The 25,694-nt window shown below is 42.7% G+C and overlaps 1 protein-coding gene across 6 annotated transcripts in view; it reads right to left on the reverse strand.

Moving 5' to 3' along the window:
• The window catches only part of DEPDC5 (DEP domain containing 5, GATOR1 subcomplex subunit), a 127,576-nt gene that overhangs the window by 76,698 nt on the left and 25,184 nt on the right, over nt 1–25,694 (reverse strand). For all 6 annotated transcript variants that reach the window (XM_040349692.1, XM_040349708.1, XM_040349699.1 and 3 more), the window contains exons 3-16: nt 22,620–22,707; nt 19,696–19,742; nt 19,517–19,602; nt 17,934–18,017; nt 17,502–17,551; nt 14,679–14,748; nt 14,514–14,592; nt 12,232–12,293; nt 11,091–11,160; nt 10,841–10,919; nt 8,353–8,456; nt 6,287–6,361; nt 6,034–6,168; nt 664–725 (exon numbers count right to left, since the gene is read on the reverse strand). In XM_040349692.1, the coding sequence (XP_040205626.1) occupies nt 664–725; nt 6,034–6,168; nt 6,287–6,361; nt 8,353–8,456; nt 10,841–10,919; nt 11,091–11,160; nt 12,232–12,293; nt 14,514–14,592; nt 14,679–14,748; nt 17,502–17,551; nt 17,934–18,017; nt 19,517–19,602; nt 19,696–19,742; nt 22,620–22,707 (1,091 nt within the window). The remainder of the gene's footprint in view (nt 1–663; nt 726–6,033; nt 6,169–6,286; nt 6,362–8,352; nt 8,457–10,840; nt 10,920–11,090; nt 11,161–12,231; nt 12,294–14,513; nt 14,593–14,678; nt 14,749–17,501; nt 17,552–17,933; nt 18,018–19,516; nt 19,603–19,695; nt 19,743–22,619; nt 22,708–25,694) is intronic.

The following is a 25,694-nucleotide window of genomic DNA, read 5'->3' on the forward strand; positions in this document are numbered from 1 at the left end:
TATTAACCCTTTCACTTTCCTTATCCTGCACATCTAAAACATTAATCCCTTCATCTCCACCCTACCATTGTATGTGACCAGAACATTAACTTCTTCACTTTTTCCTTCCTCTGTGTATGTCCTGTATATTAATGTATCTAGTGGACCATTCTCAAGTTCCGTGTGTAAACCCCCATCAGTACCGGCAGGTTTCTTCATTTTCAAAAAGTGTGGCAAAAACTGAGATCACCTTAAGATGTCCTCTCCAAAAAAGGGTAATTTTGGGTGTTTTACTAATTTTCAGTTTTTTTTCTCTTAGCAGTAGGGAAACTGTTTTTTGTTGTTTTTTTCAAAATTTGTGGGCCTATTTTTCTTTTTATAGTAAAACAAATTAAAAAATCTGCTTTTAAAACACCACCAAAAGAAAGCTCTGTCTCAAAAATTATATAAAATGAATTTATGTAGTATTGCATGACAGGCTAAGTGTCAGTCACACTAACACAACACTGAAAACTGAAACTGGCCTGGTAATGAAGGGATATTAAAGGCTTGTACTCAAATGGTTAAAGACTAAAAAATGTATAAAACAAAACATACATTTAAAATTTTAATTGGCTCATTTGAAGAATTCTAAGAATGCTTAGTGGAAAAAGGAATCCTTCTTGAGATGAGTAGAAGTTTTACCTTGAATAATGGCACTGCATGAAGGGGCTGCTCTCCCATACACACCAGGTCTACACCAATTCCTGCAAACATTAAAAAACAATTAAAAGGGCCCCTAAAAAAACCAAAGCTTCCATGGACAGCTCTTTTTAAAATGTAACTAAAGACAAATCTTTTTTTCTACTTTTGGAAGAGTGGAGAACACCTGTCAGGGTTTTATTGCTGCCTGTGGCACCGTTAGACCCCTTTAACACTAAGGCAATTTTCAGGCGTTTTAGCGCTAGAAAATAGCACCGGTAACGCGCCTGAGAACTGCCTCCCGTGCCACCCGAATGTGAAAGCCTGAGGGCTTTCACACCCATGCGGTGCTCCCAAAACGCCCCTTTCCCATTGCAATGAATAGACAGCACTTCCAAAGCACCTGAAAAGCGGTTCGGTAGCGCCACAACACAGGCGTTTTTAACTCCTTCGGACGCTAGAGTTAAAAGCTCTCCGCTAGTGGCCGAAAAGCGCTGCGTAAACAGCTATAAAGCACCGCTAAAATGAGAAGAGCTTTACCGCTAACGCACGGTGTGAAAGGGGTCTTAGGGAGATTCACCCTTTCCATTTGTCCTTTTGCAGGTTAGGATGAAGGAAAAAAGCTGGGACAGCCGCACTCCAAAAAAACTCCTCCTTTAATTAAAAATCACAAAATACATGCCACAGCAAAAAACAGCACAACATCCTAACCTGCATTTTGATTGCACTGCCTGCACCCTTGGCTCGGACCACAGGAATCAGATTACCTGGTTCTCTTTGAGCGGTTACCCACTCTCTCTTTCCATTTGTCCTGTTTACCAATATTATCGAAAGTAAAAAAGAAAATCCTAAGGTTTGGGTTGACGTCAGAACAGTAATAGAGGGGAAATCTTCCAATGGGGACACTAGTTCTGGTCACCCTGGTGTCACGCCAGGATTCCTTTACTTTGGAGGGATTTCCTTTCACAACCTGTTTAGGCTATGGGACAGGAAGTGAAGGGAAATATCCCCTATGGGACACAGATGGCAAAACCATTGACAGAAGTTATAATTCTCCCTTACACTATCCAAAATGGAAAAAAAATGTTTTGTCTTGAGTTCCTTTAAAATTTTCTGCTTATCAACTTTACATAAACCCAACTTTCTACTTCCTAAAATGGTCTTGTTAAAAGTTTACCCACACCCCCTGATCACTGATACAAAACTTCTACATTGCAGGAGGTCACATGCACCCCCATACCTGGAAGAATACCTGTAGTGTTTTGCGCTGGCTGAAATAGAGGCAAGAGCAGTGTGAGATTACTGAATAGGCATCAGTGGGTTGGAAGCTAGGGGATCTTCTCACAAATGCTGTTACTTTGCCCTGAATGGGCAAAGTGACAGTGGCCCAGATTCAAGAAGCACTTGCGCCCGCGCAACCATAGGTTGCGCGGCGCAAGGGCTTACTTGCTCCGGTGTAACGAGTGCTCCTGATTCAGGAACCTCGTTACACCGAATGCAGCCTAGGATCTGACAGACATAAGCCTCCTTATGCCTTCACATCCCAGGCTGCATTCTTGCGTTGGCCGCTAGGGGGCGCGGCCATTGTGATCGGCGTATAGTATGCAAATTGCATACTACCACCGATTCACAAAAGTTGCGCGGGCCCTGCGCACGCAAGGTACGGAGTTTCCATACGGCGACTTTAGCGCAAGGTTGCTCCTGCTATAGCAGGGGCAACCTATGCTAAAGTATAGCTGCGCCTCCCGCCCGTGAAATTTAAATTTCACGTCGTTTACGTAAGTGAACCGTGAATGGCGCTGGACGCCATTCACGTTTACTTAGAAGCAAATGACGTCCTTGCGACGTCATTTGCCGCAATGCACGTCGGGAAAGTTTCCCGACGGAGCATGCGCTGTTCGCTCGGCGCGGGAGCGCGCCTAATTTAAATGATTCCCGCCCCCGGCGGGATCATTTACATTAGGCAGCCTTGCGCCCGGCTGTTTAGCATATTGCCCGCGCAATTTACGGAGCAACTGCTCCGTGAATCGCGGGCAAAGCGCAATATTTGCGTGGGCGCAGAGAAAAAATATTTGCTCTTTGCCCACGCAAATATTGCGCGATTCTACCTGAATCTGGGCCAGTGTCTCTAAATCCAGGTTCACACTGAGGTGTGGGAATGAAGCCGTGCGAGTTCAGCGAATTTCACTCCCGCATGTGAGTCCCGATATCAGCCGGGATTTCAAAGACATCTGTGCAGGTTTCTGCAGGTTTCGCAAAAAGTAGTACAGAAACCACTGATTGAGAACGATGCCATTGGCGGCAATTGCTGCCGATTTGACATGTCAAATCACATGTCAAAACGCTCCAGTGTGAACCAGGGCTTAAGCTTATTTAATGCTTGCTAAGAATACTGTAAATACGTAAAATATTCAGTGGAACTGAAATTATAGAACATTTTTATGCAGCCCTTGCATTCTCCAACACCCACTACAACAAAAATGCTTTGTTTAAATGCTTGTACTCTAGAAGTTGGAAAACCCACAGCTTGGTTCAGTGCTGCCCCAAGGCAGCTGCAAAGACCTCCATTTGCTGTTTGTACATCAATTCTTCAACACATTAACAGGCAAACCTTAAATATCTATGCAGATGCCTCATGTCTGTACACAGCTATGCTTGAAAATAACCTTATAAAGAAAGCTGAAGGACTGTAGGTCTACCAGATTCCAGAACACAAGCATTTGATGAGATTTCTGCAATTCTAGTTAAAGTATTAGATTTCTTTCACACTGGAGGCATTTTTTAGGCGTTTTTGCACAAAAAATAGCACATGAACAGTGCCAATAAACTGTCTCTTCTGCATCCCCAGTGTGAAAAGCCTGAGTGTTTTCACACTGGGGTGGTGCGCTTGCAGGATGGGAAAAAAAGTCCTGAAAGTAGCATCATTGGGGCAGTGGAGGAGTGGTGTATACACCGCTGCCCCACTGCCCCTGCCTATTATAATGAACAGGCGCCGCTGCCGAAGCGCCTACAAAGCACTTCGGTAGCGGTGCTTCTTGGGTGCTATTAACCCTTTCCTCGGCCTCTATAACAGTGGTAAAGCCGCACTTAAACTAGCGGCACTAACTCCACCCCAGTGTGAAAGGGAAAGGGGTCTTAAGGAGGATGAAGAGGTGGTGGTGGGGGTGGGTGTAGGCTAAGATGTGTTGAAATATTTAAATATTAGTTCCACCTGAACAATACAAAAAAGGTTGTCACGCACAGACAGCCTAATTACTGAGAGAGATGGAAACACTTGTATTCCAGAAGCCCCAAAACCCCCGGCCTGGTGCAGTGTTGCCCATGGCAGCTGCATAGATCCTCAATATGTTGTCTGTACATCACTTCTTGGACAGATCAACAGGCAGCCTATATACCTCTTGGCCGCTGCCTTGCGTCAATGTGCCTGAAAATAACCTTGTAAAGAAAGCTGAGGGGCTGTAGTTCTACCAGATCCCAGAATGTACGCATTTAATCAGTTTCCTGCTTTTCTCATTTTAAAAGGCCAAGTTCACCTTTGTTCATCTTTTTTTGTAAATTCCAGCTCCCATATGTACCAATATAGCATTACTGTCCTTTTTTTGCAAAAATAAAACAGCTTTCCATTAATTCTACACAGACTTGCCTAACTCTCTTCATAGCTCTTTAAACACACTGCTAGATTACTTCTGCCTTACTTCCTGGACAGACTTTAGGTCATGACACAGAAAGGAGTTGACTAGCTGAGGGTAGCTGATGCAGGGTGTGTGCTAATGAGATCAGCTAGTCAACTCGTTCCTGTGTCATGACCTAAAATTTGACCAAGTAGTAAGGCAGAAGCAATCGAGCAGTGTGTTTTAACTACTATGAAGAGAGTCAAGCCTGTGTAGAAGTATTGGAAAGTGGTTTTATTTTTGCAAACAAAGTACATTGTTTCTATACTGGTACAGGGGGGAGCTGGAATTTAGAAAAAAAAAAAAAAAAGGTTAACTTAGCCTTTAATATTAGTTACACGTGAACAGACGTGGAGAAAAGGTAGCAATGCACACTTTCTTAACCACTTGAGATCCGCGCTATAGACAAAATACGTCCGCAGCGCGGCTCTCAAGTGCCAAGTGGCCGTTTAAACACGGCCTTTTATGTGCATTACCCGCGCGCGCCACTGGGTGGCGCGCGGCGGGTAAAAACTGTAACGGGGCATTGCCGAAGACCCGAAGCGTGTACCTGGCGGCCGCGATGTCCGCCGGGTACACGCGATCGTCGGTGACACGGCAGGTGACAGCAGGGACGTGGAGCTCTGTGTGTAAACACAGAGCTCCACGTCCTGTCAGGGAGAGGAGACCGATCTGTGTCTCTTGTACATAGGGACACAGCATCGGTCACCTCCCCCAGTCACCCCCCTCCCCCCACACAGTTATAACACACCCAGGCTACACAGTTAACCCCTTCCTCACCCCCTAGTGTTAACCCCTTCACTGCCAGTCACATTTATTCAGTAATTCGTGCATTTTTATAGCACTGATCGCTGTATAAATGTGAATGGCGCCAAATTTGTGTCAAAAGTGTCCGATACGTCCGCCGCAATATCCCAGTCCCAATAAAAATTGCAGATCGCCGCCATTACTAGTAAAAAAAAAAAAAAAAAAAAATCATAATTCTGTTCCCCATTTTGTAGGCGCTATAACTTTTGCGCAAACCAGTCGCTTATTGCGATTTTTTTTTTTTTTTTACAAAAATACGTCGACAAATACGTATCGGCCTTAACTGAGAAAAAAAAGAGTTTTTAAAAAAAAAAATTGGGATATTTATTATAGCAACAAGTAAAAAAATATATATATTTTTTTTAAATTGTCGCTCTTTTTTTGTTTATAGCGCAAAAAATAAAAACCGCAGAGGTGATCAAATACCACCAAAAGAAAGCTCTATTTGTGGGGAAAAAAGGACGCCAATTTTGTTTGGGAGCCACGTCGCACGACCGCGCAATTGTCAGTTAAAGCGACGCAGTGCCGGACGCTGAGATTTCGCCTGGGAACGAAGGGGGTTTATGTGCCCAGTAAGCAAGTGGTTAAAGAGAAAGTAAAAAAAAAAAAAAAACTGAACATTTTCCTGTTCCATAATCCCTATACAGCTGAGACCTACTCCAAATTTTATTTTAATTTCATAATGGCACCTTACTATCAATGAATTAGAACTTGTGCTAAAGAATCCTACAGATTTGAAAATCTGAATCTGATAATCTCAAGTACTCATTTCTGCTTGACATTTAACCCCCTACATGACATCACTTGCCTATATCAAGTTGTATATGATCATACTAAGAGAAAGCATATGTGTGCCATCAGCTTGTACATAAATCAAACTGCACAGCATTCTCACCATTATCAATCATGCGTTGCTTAGTCAGAATCATGAGAGAACGATCAACCTGGAAAACGCCAACTCCTGGGGTGATCACAACAGACATCTGCCCGGTGCGGTCAAAGTTTCGATTTATATAGTGCTTGTCAAACACTGGTAAAGCAACACAGAAGACCATGTTATACATCATATAAACGACAATAAAATTGCCATATTACAGTTCACAAACTCTACCCTACTGCTTACAGTAAGTTTAACTTTAAAAACATACCATTAAATGACAGATTAATAGCTTCCAGATAGTTCCCCTGGTCAGAGGTCGAGTTGTGTCCAGGTGGAAAAGACTCTAAAAATAGAAGAAAAAAAATAACATTTCAATTTATTACTTATTAAATGGAAACATTAATTGTTGTGAGTAAATTTTATTGTTATTTTTTTCTTTGCTTTTTAGCCAGTTTTATATACCGTATTTATCGGCGTATAACACACACCCCAATTTTAAGAGGGAAGTTTAAGGAAAAAAAATGTTCACAGCTTCTCTACCTCTGCACATTACACAGCCCCCCACCTCTACATATTACACAGCCCCCCCACCTCTGCACATTACACAGCCCCCCCACCTCTGCACATTACACAGCCCCCCCCACCTCTGCACATTACACAGCCCCCCCACCTCTGCACATTACACAGCCCCCCCACCTCTGCACATTACACAGCCCCCCCACCTCTGCACATTACACAGCCCCCCCACCTCTGCACATTACACAGCGCCCCACCTCTGCACATTACACAGCCCCCCACCTCTGCACATTACACAGCCCCCCCACCTCTTCACATTACACAGCCCCCCCACCTCTGCACATTACACAGCCCCCCCACCTCTGCACATTACACAGCCCCCCCACCTCTGCACATTACACAGCCCCCCCACCTCTGCACATTACACAGCCCCCCACCTCTGCACATTACACAGCCCCCCCACCTCTTCACATTACACAGCCCCCCCACCTGTGCACATTACACAGCGCCCCCCACCTCTGCACATTACACAGCCCCCCCACCTCTGCACATTACACAGCCCCCCACCTCTGCACATTACACAGCCCCCCACCTCTGCACATTACACAGCCCCCCACCTCTGCACATTACACAGCCCCCCACCTCTGCACATTACACAGCCCCCCACCTCTGCACATTACACAGCCCCCCACCTCTGCACATTACACAGCCCCCCACCTCTGCACATTACACAGCCCCCCTGCACTCCCAGGAGACCCTTAGTTTCCTAGAACAGCACTGCCAGCCCCTTAGCCCCTTCTTCACTGCTCCTCCTGTGTCATTGTTCAACAAAGCTTCTAAATACCGTTTGCTACAGCGGCTGATGAGTGTAGTCTGACAGCAGAGGAACCTTGCTACCAGAATACAATTACACTGCAACCTTGCTTGTGTGGATGGAGAAATACATTTTTTTTTTTGATTAACCCACTCACTCGCTGATCGCAAAAAGAATAGTCACCTATTTCTTGCCTAAGGATAGCCTGGTAAGCAAATAAAAAAAGCAGAGTAGGGCACCACTTGCCAGAAGGATATGTAAATATGAAATATTCATATCCATAATTTTATATTTACCTGACAAAAAAAGTATTCAAAGGGTTGAAGTGTTTATTATCCCAACATGTCATGTCCCTGATACTGTATGTGCCTGCTGTACCATGTACTTCTATAAGAAAGTCTCCTGTTCTCTTTGTATGCTTCCTTTGTGTGAAATTCCTGATGTTCCTGCCAGTCCCTCGGCTTTCCTATTAAAAACTGACCACACTAAGCAGTAGCACACGCCATGGTCAGTTCTCTAGCTATGCTGGAAGCTCAGCCTGCTCTCCTCCAAAGATCAGACTTGTCCTGACACTCCCCTGTTACACAGGCATTCACTGGGAAGCTCAATGTGCTGTTGCTTCTCCTCCCCCAGCTCTTATGCAGCTGAGAACAAAGAGAACGTGATCACTTAATAGGTTGTTTTACAAGGCAATTGTGTACAATGCTGTGCTCCATGCTGCAAAGGCCAGTTATAGATGAGGGAACTGGCCATTTGTTTGTAAGGTTAAATACTCTGCCTGCAAAGTAAAAGGATACTCATAATGCCTGTCTGTCTACACCACCATTCTTCACTCAAGACTGTTGAAATATCTTCAGCATCTGACACTTCTGTGTGTATCAGATGCCTAGTTTTATATACACACACACACACACACACACACACACACACATATTCTCTTTTCTGTATTGGGGTTTATACACATCATGGAGGGGGAGCCTACAAACCTACATAAACCCACTTGCCTGCATTCTGAAGTCTCACAAGCACTGGGTACTGGATGAACAGCTTCTTTATAGTCACCAAGAGTGATGTCCATTCTTCTCGTCTCTCATTCTGCACAACCACCCTGATTCAACCAAAAACAGACACAGTAATGCAAGCTATTGCTTATAATACAGGAGGCAAAAAGGCAAAGTCAGTGCAAATATGGATAATTTCTTGTGCATATTTGTGCTTATTACTAACTTTTTTTTTTGTTTTACATATTACGGTTTATTAACCACTTGCCAACCAGACTTTTTCTGGCACTTTGTTTAAATCAGTATTTTTTGCTATGAAATTTCTTATATCCCCCAAACATTATACATTGTTTTATCAGAGACCCTAGGGAATAAAATGGTGAACAATGCAATTTTTTATGTCACACGGTATTCGCGCAACAGTTTTGCAAATGCAATTTTTTGGGGGAAAAATATACTTTAATGAATTAAACAAAACACAAAAGGTACCCCAATTTTTTTGTACAATGTGAAAGATTATGTTACGTTGCGTAAATACATACCCAACATGTCACACTTTAAAATTGTGCACACTCGTGAAATGGCGACAATATACGGTAATTAAAAATCTCCATTGGCGACGACTTGTATGCTTTTACAGGTTACCTGTTTAGAGTTACAGTGGAGGTCTAGCACTAGAATTATTGCTCTCGCTCTAATGTTTGCGGCAATACCTCACGTGTTGTTCAAATACTGTGTACATATGCGTGCGCGACTTACGAATGCATTCGATTCTGCGCAAAAGCATGGAGGGATTGGATCGATTTACATTTTTTTTATCACTTTTATTCCTATTACAAGGAATGTAATCACCACTTTTAGTAGAAAAAAGGATAACAGGTGCCCCTTATGAAGAGATCTGGGGTCAAAAAGACCCCAAACCTCTTCTTTCCCTTTAAAAACAAAAAGATTAAAACTTTTTTTTGATCTTTCGCTTTAAGTATTTTTTCTTCCAGCCTGGACCGGAAGTGACGTCATAACGTGGCTCCGGTCCTCCAAGGCCATACAGTCGATCAAAGAGTGTTAAAGCGGAGGTCCGCCATTTATTTAATTTTTTTTAAGTCAGCATCTACAAATACTGCAGGTATCTGCTCCCCCCTCCCCCCTGAAAGTTGCCAAATGTGACACCAGAGGGCGGGGGGGGGACCGGAAAAGTGGAAGTTCCATTTTTGGGAGAAACTCCGCTTTAACCCTTTGATTGCCTATGGGAGCAGATGGCCACACCATCGGATCGTTCTCGGGGAACCAGCGGTAATGGTAAGCCCGAGAAGCACCGGCCAGCAGCAGCTCATGAGCCACTCGTACCAGTTTCATGAGAAAGCCTGCTGTCTGCTAAAAAAAATTGTACCGGGGTTATGGCAGATATCCTCAGCCATATTCCCAGTAAACCACTTGCAAACAGCAACGTATATATTCATATTGAGGTCAGCAAGTGGTTAACCACTTAAGCCCTGGACCATATTGCTGGTCAATGACCGGGCCACTTTTTGCGATTCGGCACTGCGTCGCTTTAACTGACAATTGCGCGGTCGTGCGACATGGCTCCCAAAAAAAAAATGGCGTCCTTTTTTTCCCACAAATAGAGCTTTCTTTTGGTGGTAATTGATCACCTCTGCGGTTTTTAGTTTTTGCGCTATAAACAAAAATAGAGCGACAATTTTTTAAAAAAAATATATATTTTTAACTTTTTGCTATAATAAAATATCCCCCCAAAAATATATAAAAAAAACATTTTTTTTCCTCAGTTTAGGCCGATACGTATTCTACATATTTTTTGTTAAAAAAAAATCGCAATAAGCGTCTATTGATTGTGTTTACAATATAGGGGATAGTTTTATGGCATTTTTTTACTAGTAATGGCGGCGATCAGCGATTTTTATCGGTACTGCGACATTATGGCAGACACTTCGGACACTTTTGACACATTTTTGGGACCATTGGCATTTTTATAGCGATCAGTGCTATAAAAATGCATTTATTACTATAAAAATGCCAATAGCAGGGAAGTGGTTAGCACTAGGGGGTGAGAAAGGGGTTAATTATGTTCCCTGGGTGTGTTCTAACTGAAGGGGGGGGTGGGACTGACTAGGGGAAATGACTGATCGCTGTTCATACATTTGTATGAACAGACGATAAGTCATTTTTCCCCCTGACAGGACCGGGAGCTGTGTGTTTACACACACACAGCTCCCGGTTCTCGCTCTGTAACGAGCGATCGCGGGTGCCCAGCGGTGATCGTGCCCGCCGGGCACGCGCGTCAGCATCAGGGACGAGCTGGGGGGCATGCGCGCCCCTATTGGCTGAACAGCGAGAGGACGTATACCTACGTGATCTCGCCCAGCAGAGCCGACCTGCCGCCGTATAACCACGGCGGTGGGTCGGCAAGCAGTTAATGTGCTTGTTTGCATTTAAAAAAAGTGTGTTGCAGTACATAAAAGACATGCGTTTATACTTATAGAAATCTTCATAGAATCTGCCCTTGTGATCCTGGATGATTGTAGCATTGGACCGATGAGATTCAGGAAATTCATCTAAAAACAGAGAACAGGAATGTTACAGGATGTAGGGGCTACAGCTTAACAAACTACAATTAACTACTTGTGGTAGAAGACGAGGGCAGCCCCAATCTTCTATCTTTGTATTTTTGTTTTAATTTTCTCTTTACAATCACTTCTAAATGCATGCAAAAAAATATAACATACCTGTAGATTTGGCATCATAAAATGTTCTAGAGAAAAGTACAACTGTCACTTCATGACTGCAGTTCTTCTCCTGGGCAAACAGAAGAATTAATTAAAATTTAAATTGTAAATCAAAAACACATGCACCAGCAAAATAGAAAGCCACATCCAACGATCCACATCTCACTTTTTATTTATTTGTTTTTGAGGTGTATAACGACACTTGCTTATATTTGTTGTTCATACATTTGCTTTCCACTGTAGCTTTAATTCTGATTGCTCCTAGCTAGTTGGCACCTGTTTTTCATCCTTCATCACTGTTCTCTCCCTTCGGCTAGTGTTCGGTGGAGACATATAGGCGGAGGCCGCTCTTTATCGTCTGTTCACCTGGGCTGGTCGGAAGTAGCGGAAATCCTTTCCTTTTTTCATTTACTAGCCCTCTGGATTGATATCACGACAAGCTTACAATCCAATCGATCATTTTTAACCTAAAGGCTTAATATACAAAAATAGGGAGGGCTGTTTCTCTCTTTATCCCCCATCCCCTTACTTCTTTCTCCTTTTTAAGGTTGGGTTCACACAGAGCCGATCCCCCAGACTGACTTTTGCTTGCTCAGTGGGGGATCGCTGCGTTGATCCCCGCTGAGCATGCCAATGACGGGTCCCTCTCCGCTCACTGTGCAGGGATAGACCTGTCAGAGCCCCGCTGTTTTCTATGGGGAGATCCGATGAAAACAACTGTCTGTTTTCATCCAATCCCATCCGATCCGCTGGATGGATGGCAAATGTATCGCCAGCCATCTGTTTTGAGCGGATCTTGTCCGACCGGATGGCAGGTGGGTGTCAGCGGACACATCTCTGCTGACATCCACCTGCCCATAGAAGTTACTGGGTGGTCTGATCGGATCCGTCTGAAGAACGGAGAGGCGGATCGGAGCGGGCCGATCGTGTGAAAGGACTCCAGACTCACAATTATACAGTATAGTCTTATCTGCTTAGATAAGATTGCTGGTAATGCTAATCACAAACCTCAAAGCACTAGACTTGACACCACCCGGTTGACATATGCTTCCATTTGTATTTTGGATCAATGCTGTATAACATTTACCCTGTTTGATAAAAACAATAAGACACTTGTAATAAAATATTACAAGACATTTACCTTCCATTTGTTAAATAAATCAGCTAAGAATCCATTCACAGCTTTTTCAAAGTAAAGGTCACCTGCAAATAAAAGACAATTTTACATGACTGCCGTTATTGGACATAAGATTGTAAATAAACGGCTCAACATGCAGAAAATTACAACAATGTTGGTTACAGGGGATTCAGCTGTGCTCAGGTTTTCAATGCAGATAATAGGAACAAGACTTAATTCTGTTCAAATATCTAATGCATTTTTTTTAAACCGTGGTCAATATGAATGCTACGGGCCACAATCTGCTCTCTCCAATATCTGTTTGGAGATTGACAATGAAAGTTCAAACATCCAACACTTCTTCCAGCCAATGGCCCAACCCAGACATGAAGAAGAAACTCCAGTGACATTTTAAATCAATATAATAATTTGTTTTATTGAACTGTGGATGCACCAACAGCACAGCTAGACAGGTTTGTAAACTGTAATATTACAGCCCCATTGCTGGTATAAATGAATGTCACAGTCTTACCAATCAAACTGGTAAGTGCAGTTCACTCTGCCTGTAACATAGGGAAGGACAACTTTGTGAATTGTCTGGATACTTGATTACCAGAATGACATTCACCAGTGCATGGCAGATCAAGACAGCAAGTGAAGGTAAGTTAAAGGGGTTGTAAAGGTAAAACATTAGCCCAGTCCAGTGAGGCCACATATAGGTGTTATGTCCGAGTCAAGGGGTTAAACTATACAGTGGTATTTTTAGTTTAAAGATACACCAAATATTTTCAATTGGTGAAAGGTCTGGGCTGCAGGCTAGCAAGTTAAAGGGGTTGTAAAGGTACAATTTGTTTTCCTAAATAGCTTCCTTTACCTTAGTGCAGTCCTCCTTCACTTACCTCATCCTTCAATTTTGCTTTTAAATGTCCTTATTTCTTCTGAGAAATCCTCACTTCCTGTTCTTCTGTCTGTAACTCCACACAGTAATACAGGGCTTTCTCCCTGGTGTGGAGTTTCGTGCACACCCCTCCCCTGGAATACAGGAGAGTCAGGACACTCTCTACCACACAGCTCCTTTCTCTATCTGCAACGTAGAGAGCATCCTGACTCTTCTGTAGTCCAAGGGAGGGGGCGAGCACGACACTCCACACCAGGGAGAGAGCCTCGTATTACGGTGTGTAGTTACAGACAGAAGAACAGGAAGTGGGGATTTCTCAGAAGAAATAAGGACATTTAAAAGCAAAATCGAAGCATGAGGTAAGTGAAGGAGGACTGCACTGAGGTAAAGAAAGCTATTTAGGAAAAAAATGGTACCTTTACAAACCCCTTAAAACTTTCCATAAAGCTAGAGATTAACTTAAAAGTGTATGTATAGTCAAGCTTTGCTGTGTTTGATGGAGTGGGTAAGCATTAAAACTCCCTGTCAAGTTTTTATTGCTGCCTATGACATGTGACATTGCTCACTGTGATAGAGAGAGACTGGAAATCCCACATTTTGAGTTGTCACTAAAACAAGAGGTAAGGGTAAATCTTCCGATTGGGGGGGGGTCTGTTCTGATGACAACTAAGAAAGGAAATAACTTCACCTCAGGAAATTTTTTTCTTGCTTTTTTTTGCATCTCCAGGGCTGAAAGTGAAGCAAAATCTCCCCATCTGAACACGGACAGAAAATAATGAATCTGACAGGGGTTCTAACTCTATCCCTGCTCTATCCAAAATTAAAACAAGGCTTTTATATACACTTCAACTGCAGTAAAAAGTTATATCAGGTTTGCAGGCTGGCTGTGCTGTTTGGCACGGCTGTGTAAAAATCTCAGGAATAGATGTACAGAAATACAAATCCAAGTAAAAAGCTTCCTTGTATCTATTACATTTGTAAATTTAGAAGTTTTCCTGGAGATCCGCCCCGTGCACCTCCACTTGCTCAGCGGGGATCGCTCCGTTGTTCCCCGCTGAGCCGGCGGATGACAGGGCGGTCCCCGTACACTGTGCAGGGACCGCCTTGTCTTTTCTCCGCTCTCCCCTATGGGGGGATCGGATGAACACGGATCGTATGTCCATGTTCACCCGATCCGATAGACGGATGGAAAAGTAGGTTTTTCCTCCGTCACACTTTAGCGGATCGGAGCGGGTCTGATGTCAGCGGGCATGTCACCGCTGACATCCGCTGCTCCATAGAGGACACGGAGCGCCCGTTCAGGTCCGCAAAAAAAACTGACAGGCGGACCTGAACGGGCGCTCCATGTGAAAGAGCCCGGGTTAAAAAAAAGTTTAGAAAAGCTGATCTAAAGTAACATAACCATTACCATAAATATCAAAGTCCCACATCTCACAACTCATCTGTATAAATATATACACCATGGCAGAAGTAGAACGAAACACGACCTAAGAAGAGAGAGAGAGGCAATGTAGAATCATGACATGAACTCAAACAAATGAATGTTATAAAAGGTATAAAAATGTATACACACCCGCGTGTCCTCACTAATGTATCCACAGGTCACCTTTTCACTCTTTACCCATAATTCTCCAGCTTGTGCTCTGCCATCAAGAAGATAATACTAGGTTGTGATATGTCATCATTTCAATATTCAGAGAACACAGTGGGGGTTATTTACTAAAGGCAAATCCACTTTGCACTACTAGTGCACTTGAAAGTACAGTCGCTGTAGATCTGAGGGTGACATGCAAGGAAAATAAAAAACAGCATTTTAGCTTGCACATGATTGGATAATACAACCAGCAGAGCTTCCCCTCATTTCAGATCTACAGTGACTGCACTTCCAATCTGCGTTTTTTTTTTCGGGACTGCGACATTATAGCGGACACATCGGACACTTTTGACACATTTTTGGGACCATTCACATTTATACAGTGAACGGTGCTATAAATATGCATTGATTACTGTATAAATGTGACTGGCAGGGAAGGGGTTAACCACTAGGAGGCGGGGAAGGGGTTAAATGTGTATCCTGGGTGTGTTCTAACTGTGGGGGGAGGGGGGTGACTGGGGGAGGTGACCGATCTGTGTCCCTATGTACAAGAGACACAGATCGGTCTCCTCTCTCCCTGACAGGACGTGTAGCTCTGTGTTTACCCACAGAGCTCCACTCCCCTGCTCAGTTACTGGTCAATCGTGGGTGCCCGGCGGCCATCGCGGCCATTAAGGTGAAATGCATTAAGGTGAAAATTAAGGTGAAAAAACACCTCGCACTGCCCTGCCCCCCAGCCCCCCCGTTTTACTTACCTGAGCCCTGAATTTCCATGGACGCTATCCCACTTCGCTCTCTCCACGGCTTCTCGGCTCTTCATTGGATAGATTGATAGCAGTGCAGCCATTGGCTCCCGCTGCTGTCAATCAAATACAATGACGCGGCCACTGGGGGCGGGGCTCGAGTCATACACTCAGCGGCTATGGACGCCAAGTGTATGACACGGGAGAGCGCCCGCAAGATAACCCCATCGGAAAAGAGCTTCCCAGAGGGGGTTATCTATTGCGGGGAGGAGCCGCGAGAGCCACAATGGGACCCCAGAAGAGGACAATCGAGGCCACTCTGCACAGTGGAGGTTTGTTATTTAAAAAAAAAAGCTGAACCTTTAGTGTCACTTTTAACATTCCATTCATGCTCTCCCTGCTTTGCAACATTTAGAATGTGGCTAGGGAGTATAGTGTAATTTACCATGATTACACCTGTCTGTACTATGTTTGCATTACTTCATTATCAGCTGTAAACTAGATTTAAACACTGTCCTGACAAACAGGTTAACATTTAGAAACCGCCTTCCTGCATTGTATGTTGATGAAGTATAACTCACGCTGTGTTGGGACAAGTCATTGTAAAACCCCCTACACACAGGCTGAATGAAGGGAGACATCGGCCTCTTCTGATAAATGTGTGCAGAGATGCTGAAGCGGATGTTAACTGGTCTGATTAGGCAGATGCACATTTTAGAGCTTGCTTTTTCATTTGTGTGCATAGTTGGCAGCTTCTGGTCATCTCTATATCATTCACACACATAACAAGTCAGGACTACAGCATACATTAGCAGTTGAAAAATAGGCCTGCATCCCTGTGTACACCCATGTACTCTGCAGTACAATATGTGAACAATAACCCTACTCATCATAAAGGTGAACAAAGGCTCTGAAACACAGTGCTGTGCATGAAATAACCAGGCAACGAGCTGCTGATCAGCTGGTGAATCTTGTCTTCCCACCGATTCTCATTAGATCTAGGCATATATAGTGATATAAATACCGTATTTATCGCGGTAAAACGCGCTCCCACGTATACCGCACACCCCTAAAGTTGCCCCCGAAATTCCTGTAAAAAAAAATGTTATATGATTTCATTACTTACAGCTTTGGTGTCTTCCCAGCGTCCATCGTCCGGTCCGGCGTCCGTCTGTGGCCTCGATGGTGTCCTCCCGTCTTCTCCAGCGCGCGCCTCAAGTCGAGTCCCCGCTTCCCGCGCTCAGTTCGAACGCCTCCGCCGACATATACCGAGTGCAGTACACTCGGGTACATTCGGCAAGGCTTGGCGTCGCTCACGCTCTGTGACGTTTATGAGTGAGCACGAGCGAAGCCGAGCCTGGCCGAATGTACCCGAGTGTACTGCACTCGGTATATGTCGGCGCAGGATTTCAAACTGAGCGCGGGAAGCGGCTATCGGCGTATATCGCGCACCCACGATTTTCCCCTTATTTTAAGGGGAAAATAGTGCGCGATATACGCCGATAAATACGGTAATAATATAATAAATAATAGTAGTTTTATCTTCCTTGTACACCCAGATTACCCATATAGCCAAATGTAATAGTCAAAGTTACACGCCATCAGACTGCAGCATATAGAGATTACTGTTGAGAATATTTAAATTGAACAACAATTTAAAGTTAATGGTAATAAAAATTAAACTTAAGCTTTTGATTCCACTAGACAGGAATCATGAGGAAGAGAGGAAGAATGTAGTTCACTCAAAGCTGGGTATACATGTACCGAAAGTCGGCTGGTTCAACAGGTATGTATGTACCGCTGTCTAACAGCAACTAGTCTGACAACTGGCTTCTGTCCAACAGTCATGCTGGAAAATCAGCATTCGTTTAGCGCTTGCAGCCACACTGATCAGTATATTCTAAAGACAAGGGGGAGATCCTTGCATCAATGTTGTTTGTGTTGATACGGGGATCTGTGAATTTTTTCCATTCAACCGTTGGTTAAACAAAAAAGAATCCACGTGTATACCCTGCTTAAATGGTCCAAGGTTCCACATGCAAAAGGAAAGCCAGCTTACCTGATCCCAGCAAATTCCACCTTTTGAGTAATGTACGCACAGGAGCTCACCTGGAAATGAAAGGGTTGTTCATAATTTATTATGGCAGAGTCATATTTTTCTATCAAACAGTATTAAGGCTAGGTTCACACCGCTGTGATACAATTTTGATCTGACTTTCAGTGCGATTATGTAGTGCTACGTGGATGAAACTTTGATAAGGTTAGTATATCCTAGTGGGCCAAAATCACACTGGAAGTACAGGAACATTTTCCAAAATCGTTTCATGAGTCGCATTGATGTGAATGGACACCTTTGAAAACAAAATGATATCCCTTGCTATGGGATTCTGTGCAACTCAAGTCGCATCTGAAACTTCACTAGCGTGAACCAGGCCTAATGGTTAAGAAAAACAAAGTATATTTTCGCGAGTTTGCTACTTTCACAACTCACCAAGCTTTTTTTCAGTCTCCACATGTCCCCTCGTCCTATGTACTGATCTTTAAAAGTCAGCTCCACGAGATCAAGTGTCGCATCCTAAAAACATATAAACACAAAATAGGCATCTTCTCTTTAGGCTCCATGCACACTGAAGCTAAAAAAAAGCTATAAAAAAAACGCCAGTAGCTTTGCAGGGAGCCTTTCAACGTTTTTTAGCGTTTTGCAATAGCTTTTAATAGCGTTTTTCAGTGTAGCGTTTTTTAGCTTTTTATTTTTTTTCAAATGGACAAAAAACGTTGGCGCTGGCGTTTTTGAGCTTTTTTTGGTGTTTTGCGTTTTTCCCCACCGAAAAACGTCACTTTGAACACAACCAATCCTCTGCTTTTAACATACTAAGTTAGACAGTTGAATTCGACTTGCAATTTGGTTGGTAAGTTTGAGCCTGGTTATTACACTATACAACTTTATTTATTTACTTATACATACTGTTTGCATCAACACGCATCTCATTTAAAGTCCCAACCCTTTCTTTCTTTCAACTTTCAGGGATGGAGGCATGTGTTATTCACATGCCTCATTCAAAGTCCCAAACCCAGTTCCATGTTTACCAATAGGGATGGAGATGCGATTTTGATGCTTATACATTTACCCTTATGCGTTTTTTCCAGTGCTCATTATTGCTACACCTATTTTAGATGGAGGCTGGCTGGTGACACACACCCCTAGTCACCTGCTCTCCATCTACTCATTAGCACTTGTATGCCTCCATTGAGGAAACTAGAAAAGTTTAGTTAGGACCACAGGAATGCAGAGAGCCTTGTAAGCGGCCTGTGGCTTATCCATATATTTGCAAATGTGTGCAACCAATCCTCTGCTTTTAACATACTAAGTTAGACAGTTGAATTCGGCTTGCAATTTGGTTGGTAAGTTTGAGCCTGGTTATTACGCTATACAACTTTATTTATTTACTTATGCATACTGTTTGCATCAACACGCATCTCATTTAAAGTCCCAACCCTTTCTTTCTTTGAACGCAAATTTCGGGCGTTCAGAAAAAAGCCAATAAACTCCAAAGCTCAACACTAAAAAACGCCCATGTGTGCATGGGCACATAGGCTAACATAGAGTTCAGTTTATGGGCTTTTTAAAAAAAAGCCCAAAACACCAATAAACTACAGTTTATCAGCTTCAGTGTGCATGGAGCCTTATTGTTAACTGCATCATCTATACAAATGATTTCCCTTCCTTTTACAGTTTCATTAACAAGAAATCTGAGTAGTATTACTACTTTCCTCATATATGCCATGAGGTTGGCACTTTTTTGGCCATTTATAGTTTATAAACTTATCACACAAAGTGTGCTGGAGGAAAATAGGCATACCCAATCAGCATAAGGGGACACAGAATATTCATCCAGATATGGTGGGGCACTGCTTTTGTTGCACTGGAAGATAGAATTTAACTAATGTAGACACTCCTAATCGTTAGTACAAGTAGGAAAAAATAAGCATGTTTCCATGCAACATCCAAGTAATCAAAGTACAGTATTATAATATTTAAAGGCAGAATAAAAGATAAGGAGTCTATGAATTTACCTTTGGGGCAACTACGTTAACATAAACATCCTGGTACGGCCTAAGGCGAAAAACTTGAGCCACGGTCTGATCAATGCTGACAGTTTCTGCACAGAAAGTGACAGGTTAGTTGGCTACAGAAGCAAGGAATGACCAAAATGGGATAATACTGAGGTATAAGCAAGTCATATAGAGATTACCTTTCTGTAAATCTTCCTTCAGTGATTTCACTTGCAATAACAGAGGGCTGTCAAAATACAAAATGAGGACCTGTGTAAAGCTATTGTCTATGTTCTCCCTTTTTTTATTATTATTTATCCTTGTTTTTGTTTTGTTAAAAAACGTTGTTTTTCAGCCTCTAGAAAAAACATGTTTTTTTTTAACTTCATCATTAAAACGGCCTTGCCTACACACGATAGTGGAAAAAAAATGCTCTAGCAAAGCGCGGTGACGTACAACACGTACGACGGCACTATAAAGGGGAAGTTCCATGCGGATGGTGCCACCCTTTGGGCTGCTTTAGCTGATTTTGTGTTAGTAAAAGACGATTCGCACTTTTCTTTTTACCAGAACGAGCGCTCCCGTCTCATAACTTGCTTCTGAGCATGCGCGGGTTTTTCACGTCGTTAAAGCCCACACACGATCATTTTTTACAACCCGAAAAACGACATTGTTTAAAACGTTCTGAAAATTCGAAATGTTCGAATTTTTTTTTTGTCGTTTTTCAGAACCCGAAAAATGCTCTGAAGCCCACACACAATTTTTTTAAATGACATTTTTTTAAAACGTTGTTTTTTACAACCCGAAAAATTATCGTGTGTACGCGGCATCACAAGTGCAATACAATAAGAAGCAACAAAACCAGTTCAGAGATCATTTCTATTGCTATTAGTCTTATTTTGTTAAGAAGTGTAAACAGTTGCACTAAGCAACCAATCAGAAAGGTTTAGTCTACAGTGAAAAAAACCTGCCTAATTGCCCTGAAAGGTAGATGCATCCAGCTTTTCTTTCTACTTCTATTAGACTCCATGCACACTGGGATTAAAAAAAAAATTTTTTGTACAAAGTTTAGGCGCGTTTGGGAGGGTTTTACGTTTTTTCTGCCCGTGGTTCCAATCAGGAACATGAACCAGAAGGTTTTTTTCCTGCCTCTAAACGTTGAGCTCAATATTTTAAACGTCCTAATGTACATGGACAAATAGGAGAACAATGAGCTGCTTCTACAGGCAGAACACAAAACTCCTGTAGAAGCAAAGTTTTTTAAAGCAAGTGTGCATGGAGCTTTAAAGCGGAATGTTACCCAAAAGGGAAGTTCTGCTTGTATGCATCCCCCCCCCTTTTCACTGCCACATTTGGTACTATCCACTTCCGGTCAGAAGCGCTGCAGTGATCTAACCCAGAAGTTTGATGATTTTTAATAATTTTTTGGGGGGGGAGCCTGGAGCTCCTCTTTAGTCCACCACGGATGTCTCTTTTTAAAGTTTAAGATTGCTCATTGTACTTAATTGATACTTTTTATTAATGCTGGAAATAGAAGATGCACTGTAAGAGAATTTGTTTTAAATGTCCCCTAAAAGACAGTTGTAAAAACACTGAACATTTTTTTTTGTACCAGCAAGGTAATGTCATAATGTGCTAGTATGCATCGCATACTAGCATGTTATGTTAAACCTACCTTAAACAAAGCTCTTCCAGCGCCCATATCTCAGCACTGTAGGCGGTCTCATCTTCACCCGCTCTGACTGGCCGGAGTCACGATGATGTCACTCTCATGCATGCCCACAGGATCCGCTGTTCCCGACACAGGGCTCTGGAGAAATGGCACAGGTTGCTGTTTCTTCAGAGCACATGCACCAGTGAGGTCACTGGTTGCATGTACATTAAATATCTCCTAAACTGCGCATGTTTAGGAGATATTTACACTACCTACAGATAAGCCTTATTACAGGCTTACCTATAGCTAAAAACAAGAGATGGAAGTTTGCTTCCACTTTGAGCAAAATTTATTATAAAAACATACATTATGTTTCCTCACTGGAAACATTAGAGCTATAAAGTAATGTTTTATACAAGTATTAAAACAAAGTTAAAATGTATCTATAGCTACTCCCCACAAAGTGGTATTGGCTCCTAGGGGCATCTGGAATTCCTGCCTCAAAATGCCCGCATGTAAGCCTATGGAGAAGATTTACCAAAAAAGGTGCACTCAGAATCTGGTGCAACGTGCATTGTAGGCAATCAGCTTCTAACCTCAGTTTGTTCAATTAAGCTTTGGCAAAACCCTGGAAGCTGATTGGTTTCTATGCAGAGCTGCTCCAGTTTTAGTAAATAACCCCTGTGTGTCTATGTATACTCAGGCATTTAGGGGAGTTTATAGGCAAAAAAAAGGGGCAGTGCATCCAGCATCTGCGTATCGGCATTGCGCCCGCAAGGTAACCCCCCAGGAGAGCGCTTCTCCTAGGGGATTATCTGATGCGGGGAGGAGCCGCCGAGAGACCCCAGAAGAGGATGTTCGAGCTGCACAGTGGAGGCAAGTATGATATGTTTGTTATTTAAAAATAATTAAAAATGAGCATTTACAATCACTTTAAATATTACCTGTTATCAGATCACCAGTCATTGTGGATTAGCTATGACATGAGGATGCAAAGTGCTCTCTACCAAAACAGCTAGTGCCAATAGGGGCACAGTGCAGAGCAAGGCATGAGAAGATAGTAATGAGGTTGAAAAAAATAAAAAGAAAAAATCAGATGCAATAGACAACACTGGATATTAGTCCTTTGCTCTGTCCTTGCCTTTTCTAGGTACGGCCACAGAAAAAGTCCTCTTTCTTTATCACTCTTTACCATTAACTTAAAATAAGATCTAATCTTCCATAAAAGTACCAGACATTCTGATCTTTTACATGGTGTTATTTTCCAAAAGAACCCCTAAACTGGACGTGTTCATTATCTATCACCATCAGGTTCTAGAAGTAGAAAGACAAGCCACTTCACTGACCCAGAGAAAAAATAAATAAAAATCAGTTGATTGCTTTGGATAGGGGATGACAAATGACCAGAGATTATAAATGCTTGGATTACATAACTGTGTATCCACCTTGGTCACCATAAATGCTCCTCACCTATATTCATCATTGGGATGAGCAATTTCTACAATATCACCAAGCTTTATATGTGGAAAAACTTTGGGATTTATCACCAGCTCATCATCTAGAAGAAATAAACAAAAAAAAACAAAAAAAGAGTAAAACAGAGAGGTCAATTAAAATAAAATGTTAGTAAAACCATAATGCATGTGTGTGTGTAGTTGTATATCATATTAGGGTTGTCCCGATATCGATACTTGTACTCGGGCAAATGCTCCCGATGCTTCACCCGATACTTTTTACAGTCAGCGGTGATCAGTGCGTAGGGAAGTTACAAGCACCGATCACATGGCGTGTTCCCCTCTGTGTTTGCGTCTCCCTCCGTGTCCCCCTCGGTGTATGCGTCTCCCTCCGTGTACCCCTCTGTGTTTCTCTCCCCCTCTGTACTCCTCCTCCACCCCCTGGAACTGTCAGGATGGAGAGCGGAGGTAGGAGCAGGTAAATCCGGCTCCATACTGTTCCGAATGGACAGAGTCAGTGATTACTGACTCTGTCCATTCACATAACTGAAACATCGTAAACTGTGATTACAATGTTTCAGTTTATGAATGAAGAGAAGCGGCTGTCTTCTCTCCATTCATTTTCAGCGCAGCTGAGACTGTTGAGAAGGGGACTGGGGAATCTGTATCCCTAGTCCCTTTCTCTGTCTTAAAGGGGAGATGTCAGAGGTCTGTTAAGACCCCTAATATCTCACCAAAACCCCCCCCCCAACAGGGCTGATTAAAAGAAAAATATGAAAAAAAATTGCAATAAATAATTTAAAAAATAAAATGTAAATAATTATAGTAAAAAAAAAAAATCACTGTAAAAAAAAAAAAAAAAAAAGCCACTGTCACATGACATTAACAAAAAAGTATCGGTATTCGGTAACGGCGAGTACTTGAAAAAAAGTATCGGTACTTGTACTCGGTCTCAAAAAAGTGGTATCGGGACAACCCTATATCATATAGTCACAATTCATTTTAATACACATTAAAAACATTTTTTTTTGGTTTTTTTTACTCTAGAAACCATGGCGGTCATTGCAATATTTTATGTTACACAGTATTTGCGCAGCAGTCTTTCAAACACAATTTTTGAAGAAAAAATACACTTTTTTTTAAATAAAGAAATAAGAAAACAGTAAAGTTAGCCCAATATTTTCACGATGATGATGTTACACCGAGTAAATAGATACCTAACGTGTTGTGCTTTAAAATTTCATGCACTCGTGGAATGGCGACAAACTAAGGTAGGTCCCCTCCCGCTGCTCGTGAGAACGGTCGAACTGGTCATTAGCCACATCTTTTGCTATCATGAGAAAGCCAACTGCCAGCTCTAAAAAAGGGTACCGGGGTGCAGCTGAAGCTGTACGAAACTTTTCAGAAAAAATTCCCACAAGAGCACGACACAGTGTGAAAAGTAACACTTGAATGAATGTGAGGCGGTATTCAGGCACTTATCAGAGACTATTTCCAGCGCTCAAGCACTTGAAAACCGCCCCAGTATGAAAGGAGTCTTAGAATCAACTCCAGACCTTTTAGGCTCCATTCACATCTATGCGACAAAACGCCCGACGCCGGACGCTTCTGCCGCTAGAGGGGAGAATTCCCATTGCTGTCTATGGAGATGGTTCACATCTCATGGACGCCGAACGCCTGAAAAAAAGTCCCGGACCCTTTTTTCAGGCGACATTGGCGTTCGCCCATTGACAGCAATGGGAATGCTTTGTCAAAAAAAAAAAAAAAGTTTCACACTCACGGCAAAATACGCCGCGTACGCCGTACGCCGTTGTCGCATAGATGTGAATGGAGCCTTACCTGCTTAACAAATTAATCCCCGGACAATTTGGTTGGCCAAAGACCTGAGCATTTTTTGCAATTCGGCACTGCATCGCTTTAACTGACAATTGCGCGGTCGTGCGACGTGGCTCCCAAACAAAATTGACGACCCTTTTTCCCCACAAATAGAGCTTTCTTTTGGTGGTATTTGATCACCTCTACAGTTTTTATTTTTTTGTGCTATAAACTGAACTAAAAATAGAGCAAAAATTCAATATTTTTTACTTTTTGCTATAATAAATATCCCCCAAAAATATATAAAAAAAAATATTATTTTCCTCAGTTCAGGCCAATACGTATTCTTCTACATATTTTTGGTAAGGAAAAAAATTATAATAATAAAAAAAATCCAAAAAAATCACAATAAGCGTTTATTGATTGGTTTGCGCAAAAGTTATAGCGTCTACAAAATAGGGGATAGTTTTATGGCATTTTATTAATATATTTTTTTTACTAGTAATGTCGGCGATCAGCGATTTTTGTCGTGACTGCGACATTATGGCGGACACATCGAACACTTTTGACACAATTTTTGGGACCATTGTCATTTTTACAGCGATCAGTGCTATAAAAATGCACCGATTACTGTAAAAATTGTACTGGCAGTGAAGGGGTTAACCACTAGGGGGCTAGGAAGGAGTTAAGGGAGTGATTCTAGGGGGCATGGCTACGAGTGACACATCACCGATCGCTGCTCCTGATGAGAGGGAGCAGACGATCAGTGACTTGTCACTAGGAAGAACGGGGAGATGTGTTTACACTGACGTGATGTGTTTACAATGTGTTTACGCAAATCTGCATGTCCGTGCCATTCGGTCGACGTATAAGTGCGTGTGGCGGTCCTTAAGTGGTTAATTGATGAAGAAATAACAAAAGGAGTAGCCCACACCTTGCCATGAAACAGAGCTTGATTTAATTGTCCAAATACTTTTGGTCTCTTGAAAAAGGGGGGTGGCTATTCTTAAGACAGGCCTCGACAAAATCCGGGCGCCAGGTCGCAATTGTGACAAGAAATTGTGACCTGGCGCCTGGGGAAGCTTAGGGCTGCAGAAGGCCGCAAAGCCGCGGCCTCAATTACCGGTCGGCGCGGGGCGCAATCGCAGCGGGCCCGCGCCCGCCGGTAATTGAGGCCGTGGCTTTGTGGCCTTCACAGAAGGAAGCTGAGGCCAACAGAAGGCCGCAAAGCCATGGCCTCAATTACCGGCCGGCGTGGGCAAGCCGGGAATTGAGG

The sequence above is a fragment of the Rana temporaria genome, chromosome 1, assembly GCF_905171775.1.
Source record: "Rana temporaria chromosome 1, aRanTem1.1, whole genome shotgun sequence".
In the NCBI taxonomy this organism is placed as follows: Eukaryota; Metazoa; Chordata; class Amphibia; order Anura; family Ranidae; genus Rana; species Rana temporaria.